The following is a 17,377-nucleotide window of genomic DNA, read 5'->3' on the forward strand; positions in this document are numbered from 1 at the left end:
AAAATGAGCAAATAAACAAGGTTTGCTAAATCATAATGATGTCTCTTCTCACCTCTAAGGCGCACATTCCAAAGGAATAAATATCCACAGCTGTGGTGACGTTGGCAACAGCTGCAAGCAAAAAGAATCAAATCAACATGACGAAAAACAAAAACTCTGTAGCTCAACGGAACCTGGGCAGGATCTTACCTCCATATTCTGGAGCGAAGAAGTGAAGACACTTCTGCTCCTCCCGGCAGGTTTTTACGTGGTTGTTGATGGTGTCAGGAGCAACTGGGAGAGTCAGGGCAAAACACTTAGTAATAACACCACTGAGCTGGGAGTTTGACTGAGGGGAGGGGGGGTGGTATGTTAATCACATTAATTTAAAGGACCTCAGGCTGCTTCGGGGGTCTCACCTGAGCCGATCTTGATGAGGCCGTTGTGCTGGATGAAGATGGTGTCACAGGTGAGGTTGCCATGGATGATGGCAGGATCACAGGAGTGCAGGTAGCTAAACGTCAGAAGAAAAAAACGGTTACAGCAGGTATGTTCTGTATATTTTTGCAGCGACTGTTAAACCGAAAGCTGAACCGAGACGTCCGACCCACCTGAGGGCGGACAGGATCTGTGTGCACCAGCGCTTCCAGGCCTGAGAGGAAACAAGTGCTTAGAAACTAAACTTCATGTTTATTTTGTTTAGAAAAAAGGATTTGTGTCTTATTAGGAACTTTTTGCACCTTTTCATTCATGGTCTTGTGGTTTTTCTTCGTTTTTTTCAGAAACTGTTTGAGGCTTCCTGATGACATGTACTCCGTGATGAAAATGACCTGAAAAGAACAGCAAGTAAACAAACAAACATCATTATAATGGCGTGCAAAAATAACTAAATTAAAGAATAAACGTCTGGTCTGAGTTTGTACCCGGGCTCGGTTCTCTTTGACGTCGGCCCAGTACTTGTGAAACTTCACGATGTTCAAATGTTCCAGCTGGATTAAATTGTCAAACACAGCTTTCACTTTTTCCTGTGGACAATGAAAATAAAATAAAATCAACAGTTATTAGTTTACAAAGAAAATCTTTTTATGAGTCCAGACTTTTTAAATCTACAGATTGTTTTTTTTTTTTGTTGATCTGAGGTCATATTTTGACATTTTATCACTTCCTGTAAATATACAGAACAAACAAAACTATCGACACCGATCTGTTTGAACTGTTTCCTGTTTACAGTCTCTAACCTGTTTGCAACAAATCACATCCAAACTTTGTACTTTTATACATCAAAACAAGCGACTCAATCAGGAACAGAGCGCTACGACTTCCAGTCAATTTTGTACTTTTTGAATAAACTTTAGCTCGTAGCTAATGTTTCATTAGTCTCTTAGCAACTTTTCTAAAGATTTTAGCCACTCTTCATTCAACATCGACAGAAAAATGCTCTTCAGTTCTGATCGAAACGATTTTGTTTGAGCAGAAAATAAAACATCTTCGGCTGCTTTAAATTAGAGTCCATTAAGAAATTTGTTGGGTAAACACAGAGGAATACCAGAAAATAACTATTAAACAGCTCTGGTAAAGTGAAGTTAACCTTTCACCCAGTTTTATAGAAAGAAAAAAACAACTTTAAAACCTTTGAATGACATCTGCTTTGATCCTCAGCGGGGCTACGCTTCATTAAAGTTTCTGAGAATTATTTCTACTCTTAGTTACAGATAAATAGCTGTGACGCTGGCAGCAACAACTCCATCAACCAAAGATCAGCAGGTTCACACAGGGAAAAAAGAAAACCTTTGTTCAAAACGTCTGAAGGACATTTTAAAGCTCCTGACTGAAGTGACGACACAGAAATGAGTCTGGTGTATTTTTACCGCTCTTACCTCTTGTAGTTTGAAGTTCTTCCTCTCTGAGAACATGACCTCATTCCACACCACCTCCACTCCCTCCTCCGTGTCCATTGCCAAGTAAGCATTATCGATCCCAGGCACGTTCCGCTGATTCACCTACAGCAGGGAGGGGGACGTGTACTGTCAGGTAATGTTGTGGGAAAGGTACTCACATGTAACTCGGTATGAAGAAGAATCTTTTACACGCACAATAACATTTAAACAAGTTTGTTTCTTTACAGCTTTCACTGATTACTTGAAGCTGAAACACATTTAAATGTAAAACCTGTGCAGTTAGGGCAACATTCAGAGGTTTAAATGTTAATAGAAGAACTTTAGAAGAATGGAAACATGTTAAAATGAAAAGTTGAAGGCAAAAATGAAAAAAAAAAAAAGATCAAAATTGAACACAAGTATAAAGGTATATAATGCAAAACTTTATCATATGGTTTGACATGCGACTAGCTTTCCAACAAAGCACTGAAGCCCTCCAAATTTAAACAGCAGCTATAATTTGTCACAAATATGACGAGTACATAAACGTTTGTCACAATCATGTCTGTTGGTTTTTGCTTGTTAAGCTGCAAGTGTATTTCATTTAGTTATAATGTAAATAATGAGTGAGATTGTGGAATAATTTGGAAGATGATGTTAAAAGTGCCACATCAATGCATATGTTTAAGAGAATGATAAACATTAGATTGTTAAAAAAATATGAAATGGTTTAATTTGCAACCATTCAATTTGTTGTTCTAGAAAGATTTGATGTTTTGTTTTAACTGAAGATTATTATCGTTGGAAATTATACTTGAGAAAAAAGGGGCAGATATAAGGTTTTTTTTCTTCTCTCTGCCACCTTTAATATCATTTTATTTGTATTTTCTTTTTTATTGTACATTTAATTTTGTTTCTATGGAATGAATATAGTTTGAAAATAAGTAACTAAAATACAAATTAAACCCAAATTTAGATCAATTATCACTTTGATCAGTATATTGTTAATATCTGAATGGGCCTTTAGATTCAACAAGTTGGGCCTTAAAGTTAAAAAAAAAAGTTCAGGAACCCAATTCATCAGGTCAGTATAAGAGCATAAATTCACCTGTTTCATTTGTTCTATCAAAGTTTATACAGAATGACCTGTGCCAAGGCTGCTAACATTTTTAATGGTTTAGTGTTCAGACACTGAGCTAAATTTTAGATGTGATATCATATCAAACATGAAATGTTTTTTTTCTTTTCGCTTTTTAATGTCACAAAATTAACCTGCACAACATTTAAATGAACCTTTCCAAACCTCCTCTCTGCGTTTCTGCCAGCGTCCACACGGACTTTCTTCTAAAATCTCGGACTCGTCCTCGCTCTCCTCCTCGTCGTCCTCCGTGGCCGCGGCGGCGGAGGGAGGCTGGGCCACCGCGGACACCGGCGGAGACACGGACGACACTCCTCCTCCTTGGCCCACCGCGGAAGCAGCGGCCCCGGAGTCCGGCGGCTTCGCCTCCTGGCTGCTGTCCGGGGCCTGCAGCTGCTTGTTCTCTCCCTCAGACATCCTCAGCCGTCAGGCCCAACAGCCCGCTGTGTGCGACACGCCAACACTTTAAAGGGCCGCTTTTTACATTTCCTATGTTTTTTATTAGCATTTAGCTGCGGTGCAAACATTAGTTTTCAGAGGAAACTAGCTTAATCGATGGCTTCCAGTTCCACCAAGCAGAAAAACAATTCAAGATGCAACTCACATAAAATAATAAATCTTACCAACGACTCCCTTGTTCCAGTGGGAAAATGTGACGATGACAGCTCCAGTTTACCAGACTTTAACCTTAACAGATCGAACCCAGTCCTCCCCGCTTGCTTTAAATCGTCAGCGAAGATGCGTATTCTTGCTCTGTGGTGCCGCTAACTCCTTGGTTCTGGTTACGAACCTACAAGTAACGACCAACCAAAGAGCAACGCTTATAGTCGTGAATTTGTTAACTAAAAGTGTCGATAATTCCTCTCGCCGGTCAGCTATTTTAGCTTAATAAACCCGACGGTTGCAGAAGCCCCGCCGCCCAACTCTCTCTCTCTCCGCTGCTTCTCAAGACTCCCGGCTGCTAATGTGAAAACAAGCTCCTGGTTCTGGTCTGGTGTGAGTAAACGACACAACACGGCAACAGAACTAATCGCATTTACTGGTAAACATCACAACAGTTCACAAAAGCTTCGACTGAAGTCCCAGAAAGAATTTAATTTGTTAAAAACTGTATCTAACGTCACTGCAGCGTACTACTTAAGAGCTAGCTCAACATTTTAGCCACTTAATGATGGCGACAACTTCCACAGCTGAGGAACGTCAGAGTAGACTGGTTGCCAGGTATTCCTTTTATTATCCCTCATTTGAGCCGAACCTGTTACCGTAAACAGTGAGTTGGTTTTAAATTTTAAAGTGAACTCCCATTTTCCTGGGCAATGCAGTATGAAAGTTTTATTTATTTTGTACACAAAACCGTATTATTCGAACAATTTAGTCAAGATATAGAGTGAAAATGCACGGTTTTTTAAAACCTGGCAACTCACTAGCCCCACGCTTTGTATTTGTTATGGGTGCAGATGGACAGGAAATTCAACCAATGAGATTCTCTTTCATCGCCAGTAGGCGGTGCTTAGAAGGAAGTAAGCTAATGACGAAAAGCTAAATGTTTTTAGTTATTTAACAGGTTTGCTAGTCCTTAATCTTCATGATTGCAAACCTTGTAAATGACACCAAAGCCATTTAATAAATCACCAAATTTTTATTTTTCTCAGTGTAACAGGTATGTGACTTTGTGTAAAACAATTAGTCAATTTTCTGCTACTTATTCCAACATTATTAGAATCTATAATAGTTGATAATCTTGAGAAAACTCTTAAATTCCAAGAACTATAAAGCACTGATAGATTTTATTTAAAAAATGTCAGAATATATAAGTTAAATTATGAATGCATTCTTTTAATTTCTGCAAAGTCACAACACTTTCACTCTAATTATTCAGTTTTTTTTTTTTATAGAGAAAACTGATGTATTCTGTTGATTAAACTCAGTTTTCCCATTCTCACACTGTCATGCTGTTAAACTGAACATCTCTGGACATGGTCTCAGTTTGAGTCCTCCCCTTCCTTTTTAAGGTCTATATTTAGACGCAGCAGGACAAGTTGTTGGTATCAGACCCTTCATGTTGACTATCCTGGAACATTAACAGCTCCCTCCAGAAAATCAAGGAACTGAAAGTGATTTTCTGACTCAGAGAGGTTACAGGAAGTTACTTCGGTCTGTTTTGCAACTCCACGCGTTGGATTGTGCAAAGAGAAGGGTTTGATCATTCACGCTGAGGTGATGGGGGACGAGAAAACCACAGGGAGAGTTCCTCTCGTTGAAGAAACAAAGGTGAAGCTGCTTAACAACACCGAGGCCTCACTGGAGCTCGATGGCAATGTCGACTATGGCATCGCGGGGTCAAACTCCATCTACTCTGCGATCCTGAGCAGGAATGAGGCCGTCAAAGATGCAAAGCGTCTGAAGACCTTCTTAGAGCTGCGAGACAAGTACGTGAAGAAGAATGTTGTGTTCGAAGACCCCCTGTTCCCCGCAAACGACTCCTCGCTCTTTTACAGTCAGAAACCTTCGATGAAGTTTGAGTGGAAACGTCCCTCGGTGAGTGCTGATCTCTGGTCGCATTAATGAGATGAAACCTCTAACGTGTTCTCCTCATATCTCCAGCCTTCAGTTCAGTCCTGGTTGTTGGGGGCCTCTATCCTGCTACTTGTTTCCCTGCTCCAGCACATCTGATTCAGTAATTACCTCTTCAAGTTCTGCAGAAGTCTGTTAATTACTTGATTCTTCAAATCAGGAGTGGCAGAGCAGAGAAACATCTAAAGCATGCAGGATATAAATCCTCCAACCTCTGACTTAGGATATCAGCACGAGGAGGAGGCACATATCTGTGGACCACCACCTTCTACAGTCTCAGTCAGCTGACTCTCACTCCGCCAGACGTAAATATGAAGATATACACAGAGAGCCTTCTGACACACATACCCAAAGTGCTGCGAAAGTTTTGAATGATTCACCTTTAACGACGCGTAGCTTTGGCAGCAGCTGTGAGAGGAACGTTTGGCAACAAAGGCAGCTTTGCTGACCAGGACTCAAATATCTGCCAAAATAAAAGTATCCAAAGTCAATCTCAAAGTTATTAAACTGGACTTAAACATTTAAACATTGAAAAGACAAGTTGGAAACTGACGGCCATCTTGATTTGGGGTGACTCCAAAAGTTTCTGCTAAAATTCCAATCAAAGATTTCTTGCAATAAGGAGCATTCAATTACTACCACGCCAAATTTTAACTCAACGTCTGTGAAATTGACTGAGTTTGTCTTTTTTTATATATATTTTTAAAGGCCAGTTGGCTTTGCTAAGAATGTTTACCAATAATATTCCTCCAATCAAATTCAAGAAGACACCACTAAATAATTTGTAAATCTCATTTGTAGTCTGTCAAGCCACAGATGTCTCAAGAAGACATTTCGCTGAGATTAGTGACACATGAATCCCACCCAGGGGTCAGCAGAGACGCAAACTCTAATTTAAGAACAGGAGTTTATGTTTTTACAGCCTCAGTCATGACAGATCGTGTACTGACATGACAACGCACAACAAACTCATAAAAAAGACTCAAAATACTGTTCTGGTTTATATTTGTTAGAAATATCATTGTTTGCATGTAATAAATAATTTTTGGATTTAAGATTCATTTCTCAGTTTCTGTTTTCCAGGAAATCTGTGAAAACCCTCAGTTTATTGTGGATGGAGCCAACAGAACGGACATCTGTCAGGGAGAGCTGGGTAATATTTACTTTTTTTCTGTTTCTAAACACAACATTGCTTTAACTGGCTTTATCAGAACTCTAGAAAAAAGTGTAATAAAAAATATTTAGATAATTTAACTTGATGTCACATGCAAAAGCCCTCCTGCCATAGACGAAAAGGTCAAATGGAACACTTCTGGTTTTTATTTGTATGCACAAATATTAAAATGGTAAATATCTCCGGAAATATTTGCAAATAACAATATCTGAATGTAATAAACAATTACAACAGAAGACAGGTTCTGCATACCTTAAATAAAAACCCTTAGAAACAAAAACAACAAAACAGACATTGTGGTTACTGGCAGTGGTGGGCGTGGCTAATAGAGGACTAGCTTTTTCACCAACTTTAAAAACTGATAGAGGACCAATTAGTCTCGGCTTAATTAGGTTTTTCCACCTTTTTGTTCGCTAACAGACTAACAAGATAACATCAACAGATTTTTGTCAGTCGCACCAGTCTTCAGCTAGGAGACAGTCATCTTAGTGGTTAGCTGTTAGTGTTAGCTCCTGCTAATCTTTACTTTTTTTTATAGCTTTTACCAATTATTTTTTGCATGTTTAGTGGTTTAGCATTAGCAAAGTAAGTTATATTTTAGTAAGCTTTTCCACCAACTTAAAAGCTGTTAAGACCAATTAGCTTTTGCTAAATTAGGTTTTGACAACTAGCGATTAGTCGTTGGTGTTTGCTTCTGCTAATTTTTACTTGTTTAGCATTAACTTCTGCTAATTGTTTTACATGTTTAGTGGTTTAGCTTTAGGAAAGCTATATATTTAATTACTGGATTATGAGTTAGCGATGCTAACTTTTTGTTTAGCTGAGCCTACTGGTTACAGGGATAACCAAATGGTGTACTATGTAGTCATTCTTGGCAAAAATCAGCATTTTCACATTCGTTTTCCCAGCAGCCTGAACTCATTCTGACACATCTTAAAAACACGAGTCAGACATGCTTCCATCCAGATGAGGTCTTAATCAGGGAAGACCTCAGGAAGGACACGTCTGGATTAAATTCTTCTCAGCTCATGAATCTGTTGTCGGCAGGTGACTGCTGGCTGCTCGCCGCCATCGCCTGCCTGACGCTGAACGAGAAGCTGCTGTACAGAGTCATCCCTCCAGATCAGAGCTTCACAGAAAATTACGCTGGGATCTTCCACTTTCAGGTCTTCCAGAAACATATTAACTACTGTGTCGTTATATTATTCTTTTTATTTTGTTTGTTTAAGTAGTATTGAGTTATATTGAGTTAATTTTTTGTATCTTTTTATTGTACACAACACAGTACATTTTAGATACTGGGGTCAGGACCCTGCGTGGGTTGTAATACCATAAGTGAGGGGTCTTGAGTAATTGTTAAAATCACGTTTAGTCTCTGTTTGTTTGTAACACTCATATATCAGTAGCATTCATTCAGACTTTGTCGTGTTACAGTTTTGGCGTTACGGAGAATGGATCGACGTGGTCGTGGACGATCGCATCCCCACCTGCAACAACCAGCTGGTTTTCACCAAATCTTTCAGGAAGAACGAGTTCTGGAGCGCTCTGCTGGAAAAAGCCTACGCCAAGTATACAGACTCTTTTTTTTTGTTTGTGTTTTTGTTTGTTTGTTTTTACAGTCATAAAATATTCACAAGAAAACTATTTATCGTTATATTTAAACCACTTCCCAAGAAATGTTTCTTTGAATGACCTGACTTTGTGTTATGTAATGATAGAACCCAATTTGCACCAAACATTTATTAAAGATGGACAATGTTTTGCAGAAAAAACTACACTCCTCGTGTTTCTTAAATTGGCCACCATGTTGTGAAAAACCTCTTCGATCAAATGTGTCTGCATTCTTACAATAATTATTGACCTCTCTCAGGTTGCACGGGTCTTATGAGGCACTGAAAGGTGGGAACACTCTGGAAGCCATGGAGGATTTCACCGGTGGGGTCACTGAGTACTTCGAGTTGTCCGAGGCGCCGGCGGACCTCTACAGCATCATGAAGAAGGCTCTGCAGAGAGGCTCGCTGATGGGCAGCTCCATAGATGTGAGTGGTGGGCAGAAAAAAAAAACCCTCAAATGTTACACAGCGTGGGAATATTTAAAACGTTCTGCATCTGTCAGGTTTCTGCAGGCAAAGAAATGGAGTCCCGGACCGAACATGGTCTGGTCAGGGGCCACGCTTACTCCATCATCGCTCTGGAAGAGGTGCACCAAAATGCTCAGCTGAAGGCAAACGTGCATTCTAGATGGGAAACTTTTAATGAACGTTAATGTGAGGTTTGTTTTCTCAGTGTGACGAGGTCTCAAAGGACACCAAGATCTGCTTGATTCGGTTGCGCAATCCCTGGGGTTGGGTTCTCTGGAAGGGACCCTGGAGTGCCAAGTAAGGCCTGACGTGAGAGGTCTGAACAGTTTTTGTCCTAAAATCATACAGAATCGAGCAGCATAAATGAATTATAGCTGCTGTGAGCTTATTGTGATGATGAGGATGTTGGAGGTTCTGCTTAATTGTGCTGAATCAGCGTGTTTACAGTCATTTTTCCATTAAGTGTCCTCTCTACTTCAACATACTTTGTGCTATTTTAACCCTTTAAATATAAAAACATTAAGTTCGGTCAGTAACGTTGCTGTGACTTTTGGTATATTTAATTTTTTTACTCATCAAGATTTAAAATATAAATTCATAATAAAAATATATAAAATATGTTTTCTATCCCAACAGAAACGTTCTCTTAAAAATAGCCTTTTAGAAAACATTTTCTACTTTTAGCTGATATTTTGCTACTTCTAGTTTTTCACCATTAATTTGGCTTCCTTCATGTAACATTTGGCTACTTTTGAATTTGAGCTACCATTCTGCTACATTTAGCTTTTAGCTACTGTTCTGCCACTTTTTGCTTTTCTAAACATTATGCAAACTTTTAGCCACAGTTTTACTATTTTTAGCTACTCTTGGATTACTTAAGTTTTGTCATTTGTTTTGCTCCTATTGATGTTTGTTAATTTTAGTTTTTAGCTACTATTTTGCTACTCGTAGCTTTTCTCTACTCTTAAGCAACTTTCATCTTTTACCTGCAGCTAAACTCACCTTAGCTACTGTTTGATGACTTTAGCTTTAGCATCTATTTTGCAAAGTTTAGCTTTAACCTACCTTTTTACACATTTTAGCTAATGTTTGATGACCTTAGCTTTTTTATTTCTTTAATTTGCTACATTTTCCTAATATAGTGTTAACTTTAGTTTTATCAGTTGTTTTGCTACTTTAGGTATTGTTTACTAATTTTAGTATGTGTTTTGTAAATTGAAGTTCTTGCATCTGTTGCTAACTTTAGCTAGTGTTCTGCTGCTTTTAGCTTTTGGCCATTTTATCTTGCTTTGCTTGTTTTCAACAACATTCTTTAGTTTTCACAATAAAAACATTTTTCCAGAGTTGAAGCCCAGTTTTGAAGGATTTTATTTTGTTTCTGATCTTTTAGTGTCACTGCTCTTTTCTGTACTTTTTCATAAAATCTTTATTTTATTTTTCCTCAGCTCGAAGGAGTGGTCGACCATCTCCACTGCAGACAGGGAGAACCTGAAGAAACAGACTGTAGAGACGAGTGAGTTCTGGTGAGTTGAATGAACTCTGCCCTCTCTGTCATCACAGCTTTTATTTTCTAATTTAACCACATAATCATTGTGGTGATGATGATGATGATGATGATGGAGGTGACACAATAATAGTATTTGCTGGACGTCCAACTCCTGAGCTGTTGGTTTTCTCCAGGATGTCCTTTGATGATTTTAAGAGGAGTTTCACCAAGCTGGAGATGTGTAACCTGACGCCCGACACGCTGCAAGGCGACGAGAGGCACAGCTGGACGGTGTCGGTCCACGAGGGCCGCTGGGTGAGAGGCAGCTCTGCTGGCGGCTGCAGGAACTTCCCAGGTTGGCCCCTCCCCCTTTTTAATCACATGTCAAAATAAACATAAAAACCAAAACAACTTAGATATTTATTTTTGCAGACACGTTTTGGACAAATCCTCAGTATCAGCTCCAGCTGTACGAGGAGGACGACGACCCAGAGGACGGGCAGGTGGTCTGCACGGTGGTCGTGGCTCTGATGCAGAAAGGACGCAGGATGCAGCGTCACAAAGGGCTCAACTTCCTCACCCTTGGGTTTTCCATCTATGAGGTGTGTCAACAAGACACTTATAAAGGGACAAACCTGTTCGTTAATTTAATTTGTTTTAACAGTTTATTCCATCTGTCACTTTGCAGGTGCCAAAAGAGGTACGTCCAAGAATAAGATTAGGAAAGAGATGATCAGAGGTGCTACAGAGACCAGGTTTGTCCAGAGGAGGGACAGTGGGTATATTGATAGGATGATAGAAGAGGTACAGTATATGTATGCAGAAGACATGGACATAGTTGGAGGACAGAGTGAGACGGAAGAGAGTGACCATGGAGCTAAATTGGGGCCATAAAGTTTGAAGCTGAAAAAAGTTTTTTGAGTTCAGCTCAAAACTACTTGTATCATAATTAGTATGGCAGGTCATTGTGTCGTATAATTTAAAATTGTGGCAACTTGTTGTATCTTATAAAAAATGACAGGTAGTTGTGTCATATAATACAAACATGGCAGGCCATTGTATCATATAATTAACAAGGTTTTGCAGGTCATTGTGTCATATAATTTAAAATCATGACAGGTCATTTTATAAGATTAGATTAGATTAGATTAGATTAGATAAGGTAAGATAAGATAAGATAAGATAGACCTTTGTCATTGTACAGAGCACAATGAAATTACAGTTCAGAACACCCATTCAGATACAATTAAAGTATGGTAGACATATCATGACAGGTCATTGTGTCATAGCCTTTAAAGTTATGGCAGGCTGTTGTTTCATATAACAAGGAAATGTCAGTTCATTGTGTTATATAATTTAAAAATGTGGCAGGTCCTTGTATCATAAAATTAACATTGGCAGGCCGTTGTATCATAGTTAACATTGTATGGCAGGTCATAGTTTCATAGCATTTAAAAATAGATTAATAATAATGTGGCAGGCTGTTGTCATAAGTAACAAGGTAAAGCGGATCGTGTCATAATTTCAAAATATGGCAGGTTGTTGTAGAATATATATAAAGTTATGGCAGGCTGTTGCATCATAATTAGAATGTGGTAGGTCATTGTGTCAATATAGCATTTAAAAATATGGCAGGTTGTTTATCATACAATCAATAAATATGTCAGGTTGTGCTATATAATTTATGTATGTCAGGTCGTTGTATCATATATGAAAAGTATGGCAGGCCGTTGTAATATATAAACAAATGTAAGGCAGGCCGTTGTATCATATAACCAAAAGTATACTTTAGATTTTGTTTTTTAGTTTCAAATCTTTTTTTTTTTTCAGTTTCATGACTATTTTTCTATTTTAAATAATTAGTTTTCAGTTGAAATTTTATTTTTTATTTTATTTTAACTTTATGGCCCCAGTTTAGCTCCATGAGTGGTCCTGAAGAAGCTGAAGACAGTTTTTTATGACCACTATTAACAAAACGTTCCATCTTCAGCCGGAAGGACAGAATCAGCATCTGCAGAAAGACTTCTTCCTCTACACGGCCTCCAAAGCCAAGTGCAAGTCCTACATCAACCTGCGGGAGGTGACGGAGCGTTTCCGGCTGCCTCCCGGAACCTACGTCATCATCCCCACGACCTACAACCCCCATGAGGAGGGCGAGTTCATCCTCAGGGTCTTCTCTGAGAAGCAGAACATGTCTGAGTAAGAAATTTGAAAACACAGAAGCAACATCGAAAATAAAAAGCAAAGGTTGATGAATGTTTTTTTCCCCCCACAGAGAAACAGAAAGCACCATCGACCAAATACAGGTTTGTAAACTGATGATGGTGGGTGGTAAAAATATAAGTGTCCTCTGCTGTCCACTTTGTCTTCCAAGGAGACAGGACAAGAGGATTTCATGAATAGTTGTCTTTTAGAATTGCTGAAGTTCTTTTTAAGTTTTCCTTTGAACTTTGGCCTTTTTTAAAAAAATTTTAATTCATTTTTATGGAGCCCGCGAGGGGTCATGGCGGATTTGTTTTTCTTTTGCGTTCCCACGCAATACCATTGCATCACCTCACAAATGTTTGCATTCCCTCGCAATATTGTTTTGCGTTTCCACGCAAAAGTTTTGTATGAACTGAATTAAATCAGACTTTTATTTTGAAATTATGTGTCGCCACAAGTTCGTGAAGTTCACATTGATGTTGCGTGGCTGTACTATGTTAAAATGTTGGCATATTCATGTGTGGCCGTGTGATACATTCATTTCAAAGCTGATTTAAAGTAGTAAGCTATCTCGATAATGGTGAGCATGTGAATTTGTTAATAAACAGACAGGCAAAACAGTGATAAACAACTTTTGCGAGGGAATGAAAAAAAAAAAAGATCACCCATGTCCCCTCGCGGGCTCCGTACATTTTCCATCCAGTTCTTGTACTGTGACAAACATTTTTGTCAACAATTCCAACAGATGGTTCAGTTTATAAAGCAGCAGATCACTGAATAATGTTTAAAAGAACGCAGTCTAATATTGATCTTTTTCCTGAGACACATTTGAAATTCTATTCAACATTTCCTACATTTTCTTTGCTTTAACTCCTTCGGTCTTGTTTTGTATTCTTGTGTTTTCTCTTCCTTCCATCTGATTTTATTCTTTGTTCCAACTCGTCTGTTTGACGATCAAGAAGAAGAAAAGTAAGGTAACTTCCTTCTTCCTGCTGTCATTCTGTTTATGACAATAAAAGGTTTAAGCTGTTTGTAGATAAAATAATAATAATAATTTCTCCACTGTGTTGTGTTTACGCCCCTCAGCCCATTGTGTTTGTGTCGGACAGAGCACGGGTCAACAAAGAGCTTGAACATGATGGCATTCAGGGGGAGAAGAAGAAGAAGAAGAAACCAAAGGTAACTTTTAGTGTTTTATACCCTGATGATGTCACCGTTGTTACCTGACAAACACAGGATCAGGTTTAATCTTACCACTGGAAATAAAGTTTTTAGTAGAAGACCTTAAGGTATGATTTTTACTTCATGTTTTTGAAGTGTTTAAACACAGTCTTATAAAAACCTTCCACCTTTAGCTAGAATTCAATAATCTACATCTACATCTTAACACTTTTACACATATTAAAAGCAAATAATGAACATTTCGGCTCACATAGATTAAAGTACTTTAAACACGTGTCTTTTTTGAGAAGCATTTGTGCATAAAGACCCAATATAGACAATGATGGAATTTAGTCAAAAATAGTCTGAAAACATTGACATATTTTTCGTCAACTTTCAGTTTTTGGCTACATTTTGACTCATTTTAGTCGAACAATCTTAGTTATAGAGTTTATTTGTGTACTTTTAGCTGCTGTTTGCTATTTTTGTTAACATTTTTCAATTTTTCCATTTTAGCTACTGTTAGACGACCTTAGCTATAGGAAACTTTGCTTCTTTTTGCTGTTTTCTTAATTTTAGCTTTAGCATTTGTATTGCTACTTTTAGCTACTGTTTGCTACTTTTAGCTTTTATCTACTGTTGGGCAACTTTTAGTTACCATTTTACTAATTGTAGCTACTGTTTGATGACTTTAGTTTTAGCTACTTTTAGCTTTTATCAATGAATTTGTCTTTATTTAGCTATCATTCTGCTACTTTTGCTAATTTTTAACGTTTTGCTACATTTAACTTTATTCTGCTGTTCTGCAGAGTTTAGTGTTTAGTTAACATTCAACTCATTTTAGCTATTCTTTGATGACCTTAGCTTTATCTGTTTTGCAAATTATTTTTGTTATTTTAGCTTTAGCATTTGTTGTGCTACCTGTTTTGTAATTGATAGCTTTGGTATTATAGCTTCTGTTGCTAACTTTAGCTAGTTTTCTGCTGCTTTTAGCATGCAGCTAGTGTTCCACTCATTTTATATAGTTTTATTTTAATTACTTAGTTCCAGATTCTTCAGTAAATTTCAGCACACACTGGCAAAAACATTATCGCTCTTTTTTCTATGGCAGTGGGCGACAGCTAAACCTGAGTTTAAAGCTCTTTAGTTTCACAGAGGTTAAGTAATTGTTTTGTTCAAATGACAATTGTTTTTTTGTTTTTTTAAAAAAAGGCACAAATTTAATTGCATCTTTTCCTGATTCGTCCTCCAGCTGAAGCTGCTCCAGCCCGAGGAGGAGACCGAAGAGGAGAAGAACTTCAGGGCCATTTACCAACAGATTGCTGGTGAGGTGAGTAGTTAAGTCTTTAATGTCTGAGTGTTCTTGTATTCATGCTGCAAGGCGCAACGGTTCCCTCCTCCTTCCTGCAGGATATGGAGATCTGCGCCAACGAGCTGAAGACCATCATGAACAACGTTCTCTCTAAACGTGAGCACGCAGCAGAGGTCGCCATCAATGCTCACGTGCACGCTCTTACCCCGAACTGCTTCTGTCTTTTGCTTTTTACAGATAAAGAAATAAAATCAGAGGGGTTCAGCCTCGAGACGTGTCGGAGTATGATCGCCCTGATGGACGTATCCTTTAAAAACCCCAAGCAGAGAAAACTCCTCATGAGGCGATTTTTCTGTAACTGACTCTTTGTCAGACCGATGGATCCGGGAAGCTGCACTTCCAGGAGTTCAAACACTTGTGGAAAAAGATCAAGGAGTGGCAGGTGAGATTCAACCTCAGGTAAACTCTTTTTGTCGTCGGCCACCTTTAAGCTGACCCTCTCTTCTTCTGCAGCTCATCTTCAAACGGTTCGATAAAGACAAACGCTCCTCCATCAGCAGCTTTGAGATGAGGAACGCGGTCAACGATGCAGGTGAGCAGAAAGATGAAACGTTTATGAATTCAGGGTATGAAGTTGTACGTTTCTGTCGCTCACTCCTCAGGGTTTCACCTGAACAAACAGCTGTACGACATCATCGCCATGCGCTACGCGGACGAACGCCTCAACATCGACTTTGACAGTTTCATCTGCTGCTTCGTCCGACTGGAGGGCATGTTCCGTAAGTTTAACCCAGATGAACAAAAACACACCGTTACGCTGAGGTGAAACAGACAGAATGTGTGATTTTCAGTAGTGAGCACAGTTCTGCTAAAACGTTACTAGCTTCTCATTTAGCGGATTAGCTTGTTTGCTAACCTGGAATCTATCAGCAAAACGATTAGTTGCTCAGTTAGGTTCCACAAGTGTTAATTTTCTATTTTTATGCCATTCATCCTGAAGTAAATAAAATACGATTCCTGTTTGCAAGCAGTGCTGGATGTTTCAGGTAATGTTTGTGTAGCATCTTTAGCAACCTAATTTCAAAGTAAGAGTGTCAAAAAGATATAATAAATATTTTTGCAATATTTAAATAAATACAAAAATTGACTACATATAAAATACAGTATGGTAGAGGAAGTATTTGTTGTTGGAATAACTTCAAACGGTGTTTATAAAAATACAAACTAAGAAATGCTTTTGTTCTGAAAGGGTTAAACTGGATTATAAACATCATCTTATAAATTTAGATTATAACTAGTTTGGATTGGCCGACTTCCCACAAATAAGCCCAGCCACATTCAAATTAAACTATAGAAACTAACAACAGCTTTGCATCAGTCCTGCTAACTAGCTTAGCCGTTAGCGTTCGAATCTGTTTAGCAGTTTAACATTAGTGCAGCTAAGATTCTTGTTTAGCAGTTTAGTGGTTAGTGAACCTAACATTTTGCTTAGCTGTGCCCACCACTGGTGAGTTTTATGTTATATTTACATAATCAGAAAAACTCTGATTAAAGCACAAAAACAATCCAGATGTGGGATCATCTTGTGTTTTTCAGGAGCTTTTAATGCTTTCGATAAAGACGGAGACGGATTAATTAAACTCAACGTCCTGGAGGTATGTTTTTTTGTGTGTAATCATGTTTTTGTCCATGACAGCATGTGAATCTGTCTGCTTAGCAAATTATTTCATGAAAAACTAAACAGATTAAAAAAAAGCATTCATAAATTAAATGTTTATGACGAATGAGATGAAGTCAACCCAATTCAAAATGGCCGCCGCAGCAAAGCAACCTTGTCAAAGAAGAATGGTCGTCCATTTTTCCAGATATGGAGATAAAATTAGGAGTGATGGTAACATGCTGCAGATTGAAACTCTGGCATGGATGGAACACACCTTATAAGCTTTTAATTCTGTCGGCATTTTGACACGTATCAAGAAATGTTTTTTATTTTTTTTAAATCAAGTTCATTGTTCTGATATTTTCTCTTTTTTCCCTATCTAGTGGCTTCAGCTGACCATGTACTCTTAGATGATTTCATCCAAGACAGCGGCTCACTTCACCCCAACGTCTGATGTGACTTAAACTCCCAAAAATTATGAAAATCATAGTTTTTTGCACCATTATTGAGAGTCGCCTTCTGTGAATAGAAGCTTAAAGCTGACAAGACTCTCAGGAAATATGTTATAGTATTTAAAACAAATCAACTTTCCCTCCTTTATAAAGTTCATTTTTTAAGTTATATTCTGCACAAAAGCTGAAAGAAATTTTTATTTTTTATTGCTATACACCTGCAGTAGATATTAAACAGTCTACACGGAAAACACACAAACTGAGGCAAAACCATAAAA

General features: G+C 38.3%; 2 protein-coding genes across 2 annotated transcripts; one reads left to right on the forward strand and one right to left on the reverse strand.

Moving 5' to 3' along the window:
* Nucleotides 1-25: 25 nt before the first annotated feature.
* LOC106537236 (nuclear receptor-binding protein) lies at nucleotides 26-4,174 on the reverse strand. The gene is made up of 9 exons (XM_014034622.1): nucleotides 3,618-4,174; nucleotides 3,160-3,437; nucleotides 1,857-1,979; nucleotides 903-1,004; nucleotides 720-809; nucleotides 591-631; nucleotides 399-493; nucleotides 190-273; nucleotides 26-111 (listed from the first exon to the last, which is right to left on the reverse strand). Exons 2-9 carry the CDS (start codon nucleotides 3,409-3,411, stop codon nucleotides 26-28), a joined length of 873 nt encoding a protein of 290 aa, XP_013890076.1. The 5' UTR covers nucleotides 3,412-3,437; nucleotides 3,618-4,174.
* A 715-nt stretch (nucleotides 4,175-4,889) lies between these two features.
* On the forward strand, nucleotides 4,890-17,377 carry LOC106537237 (calpain-3; the record flags this gene model as incomplete). Its single annotated transcript, XM_014034623.1, is given in 23 exon segments — nucleotides 4,890-5,532; nucleotides 6,652-6,721; nucleotides 7,790-7,908; nucleotides 8,177-8,310; nucleotides 8,613-8,781; nucleotides 8,859-8,942; nucleotides 9,029-9,120; nucleotides 10,269-10,346; nucleotides 10,504-10,664; nucleotides 10,742-10,911; nucleotides 10,998-11,009; nucleotides 12,300-12,508; nucleotides 12,585-12,615; nucleotides 13,474-13,488; nucleotides 13,601-13,693; nucleotides 14,928-15,005; nucleotides 15,086-15,143; nucleotides 15,225-15,289; nucleotides 15,361-15,429; nucleotides 15,501-15,579; nucleotides 15,650-15,766; nucleotides 16,584-16,642; nucleotides 17,031-17,377. Coding segments are annotated over 23 exon segments (2,307 nt in total). The 3' UTR covers nucleotides 17,058-17,377.

Source organism: Austrofundulus limnaeus, unplaced genomic scaffold (assembly GCF_001266775.1).
Source record: "Austrofundulus limnaeus strain Quisiro unplaced genomic scaffold, Austrofundulus_limnaeus-1.0 Scaffold2194, whole genome shotgun sequence".
Lineage (NCBI taxonomy): Eukaryota > Metazoa > Chordata > Actinopteri > Cyprinodontiformes > Rivulidae > Austrofundulus > Austrofundulus limnaeus.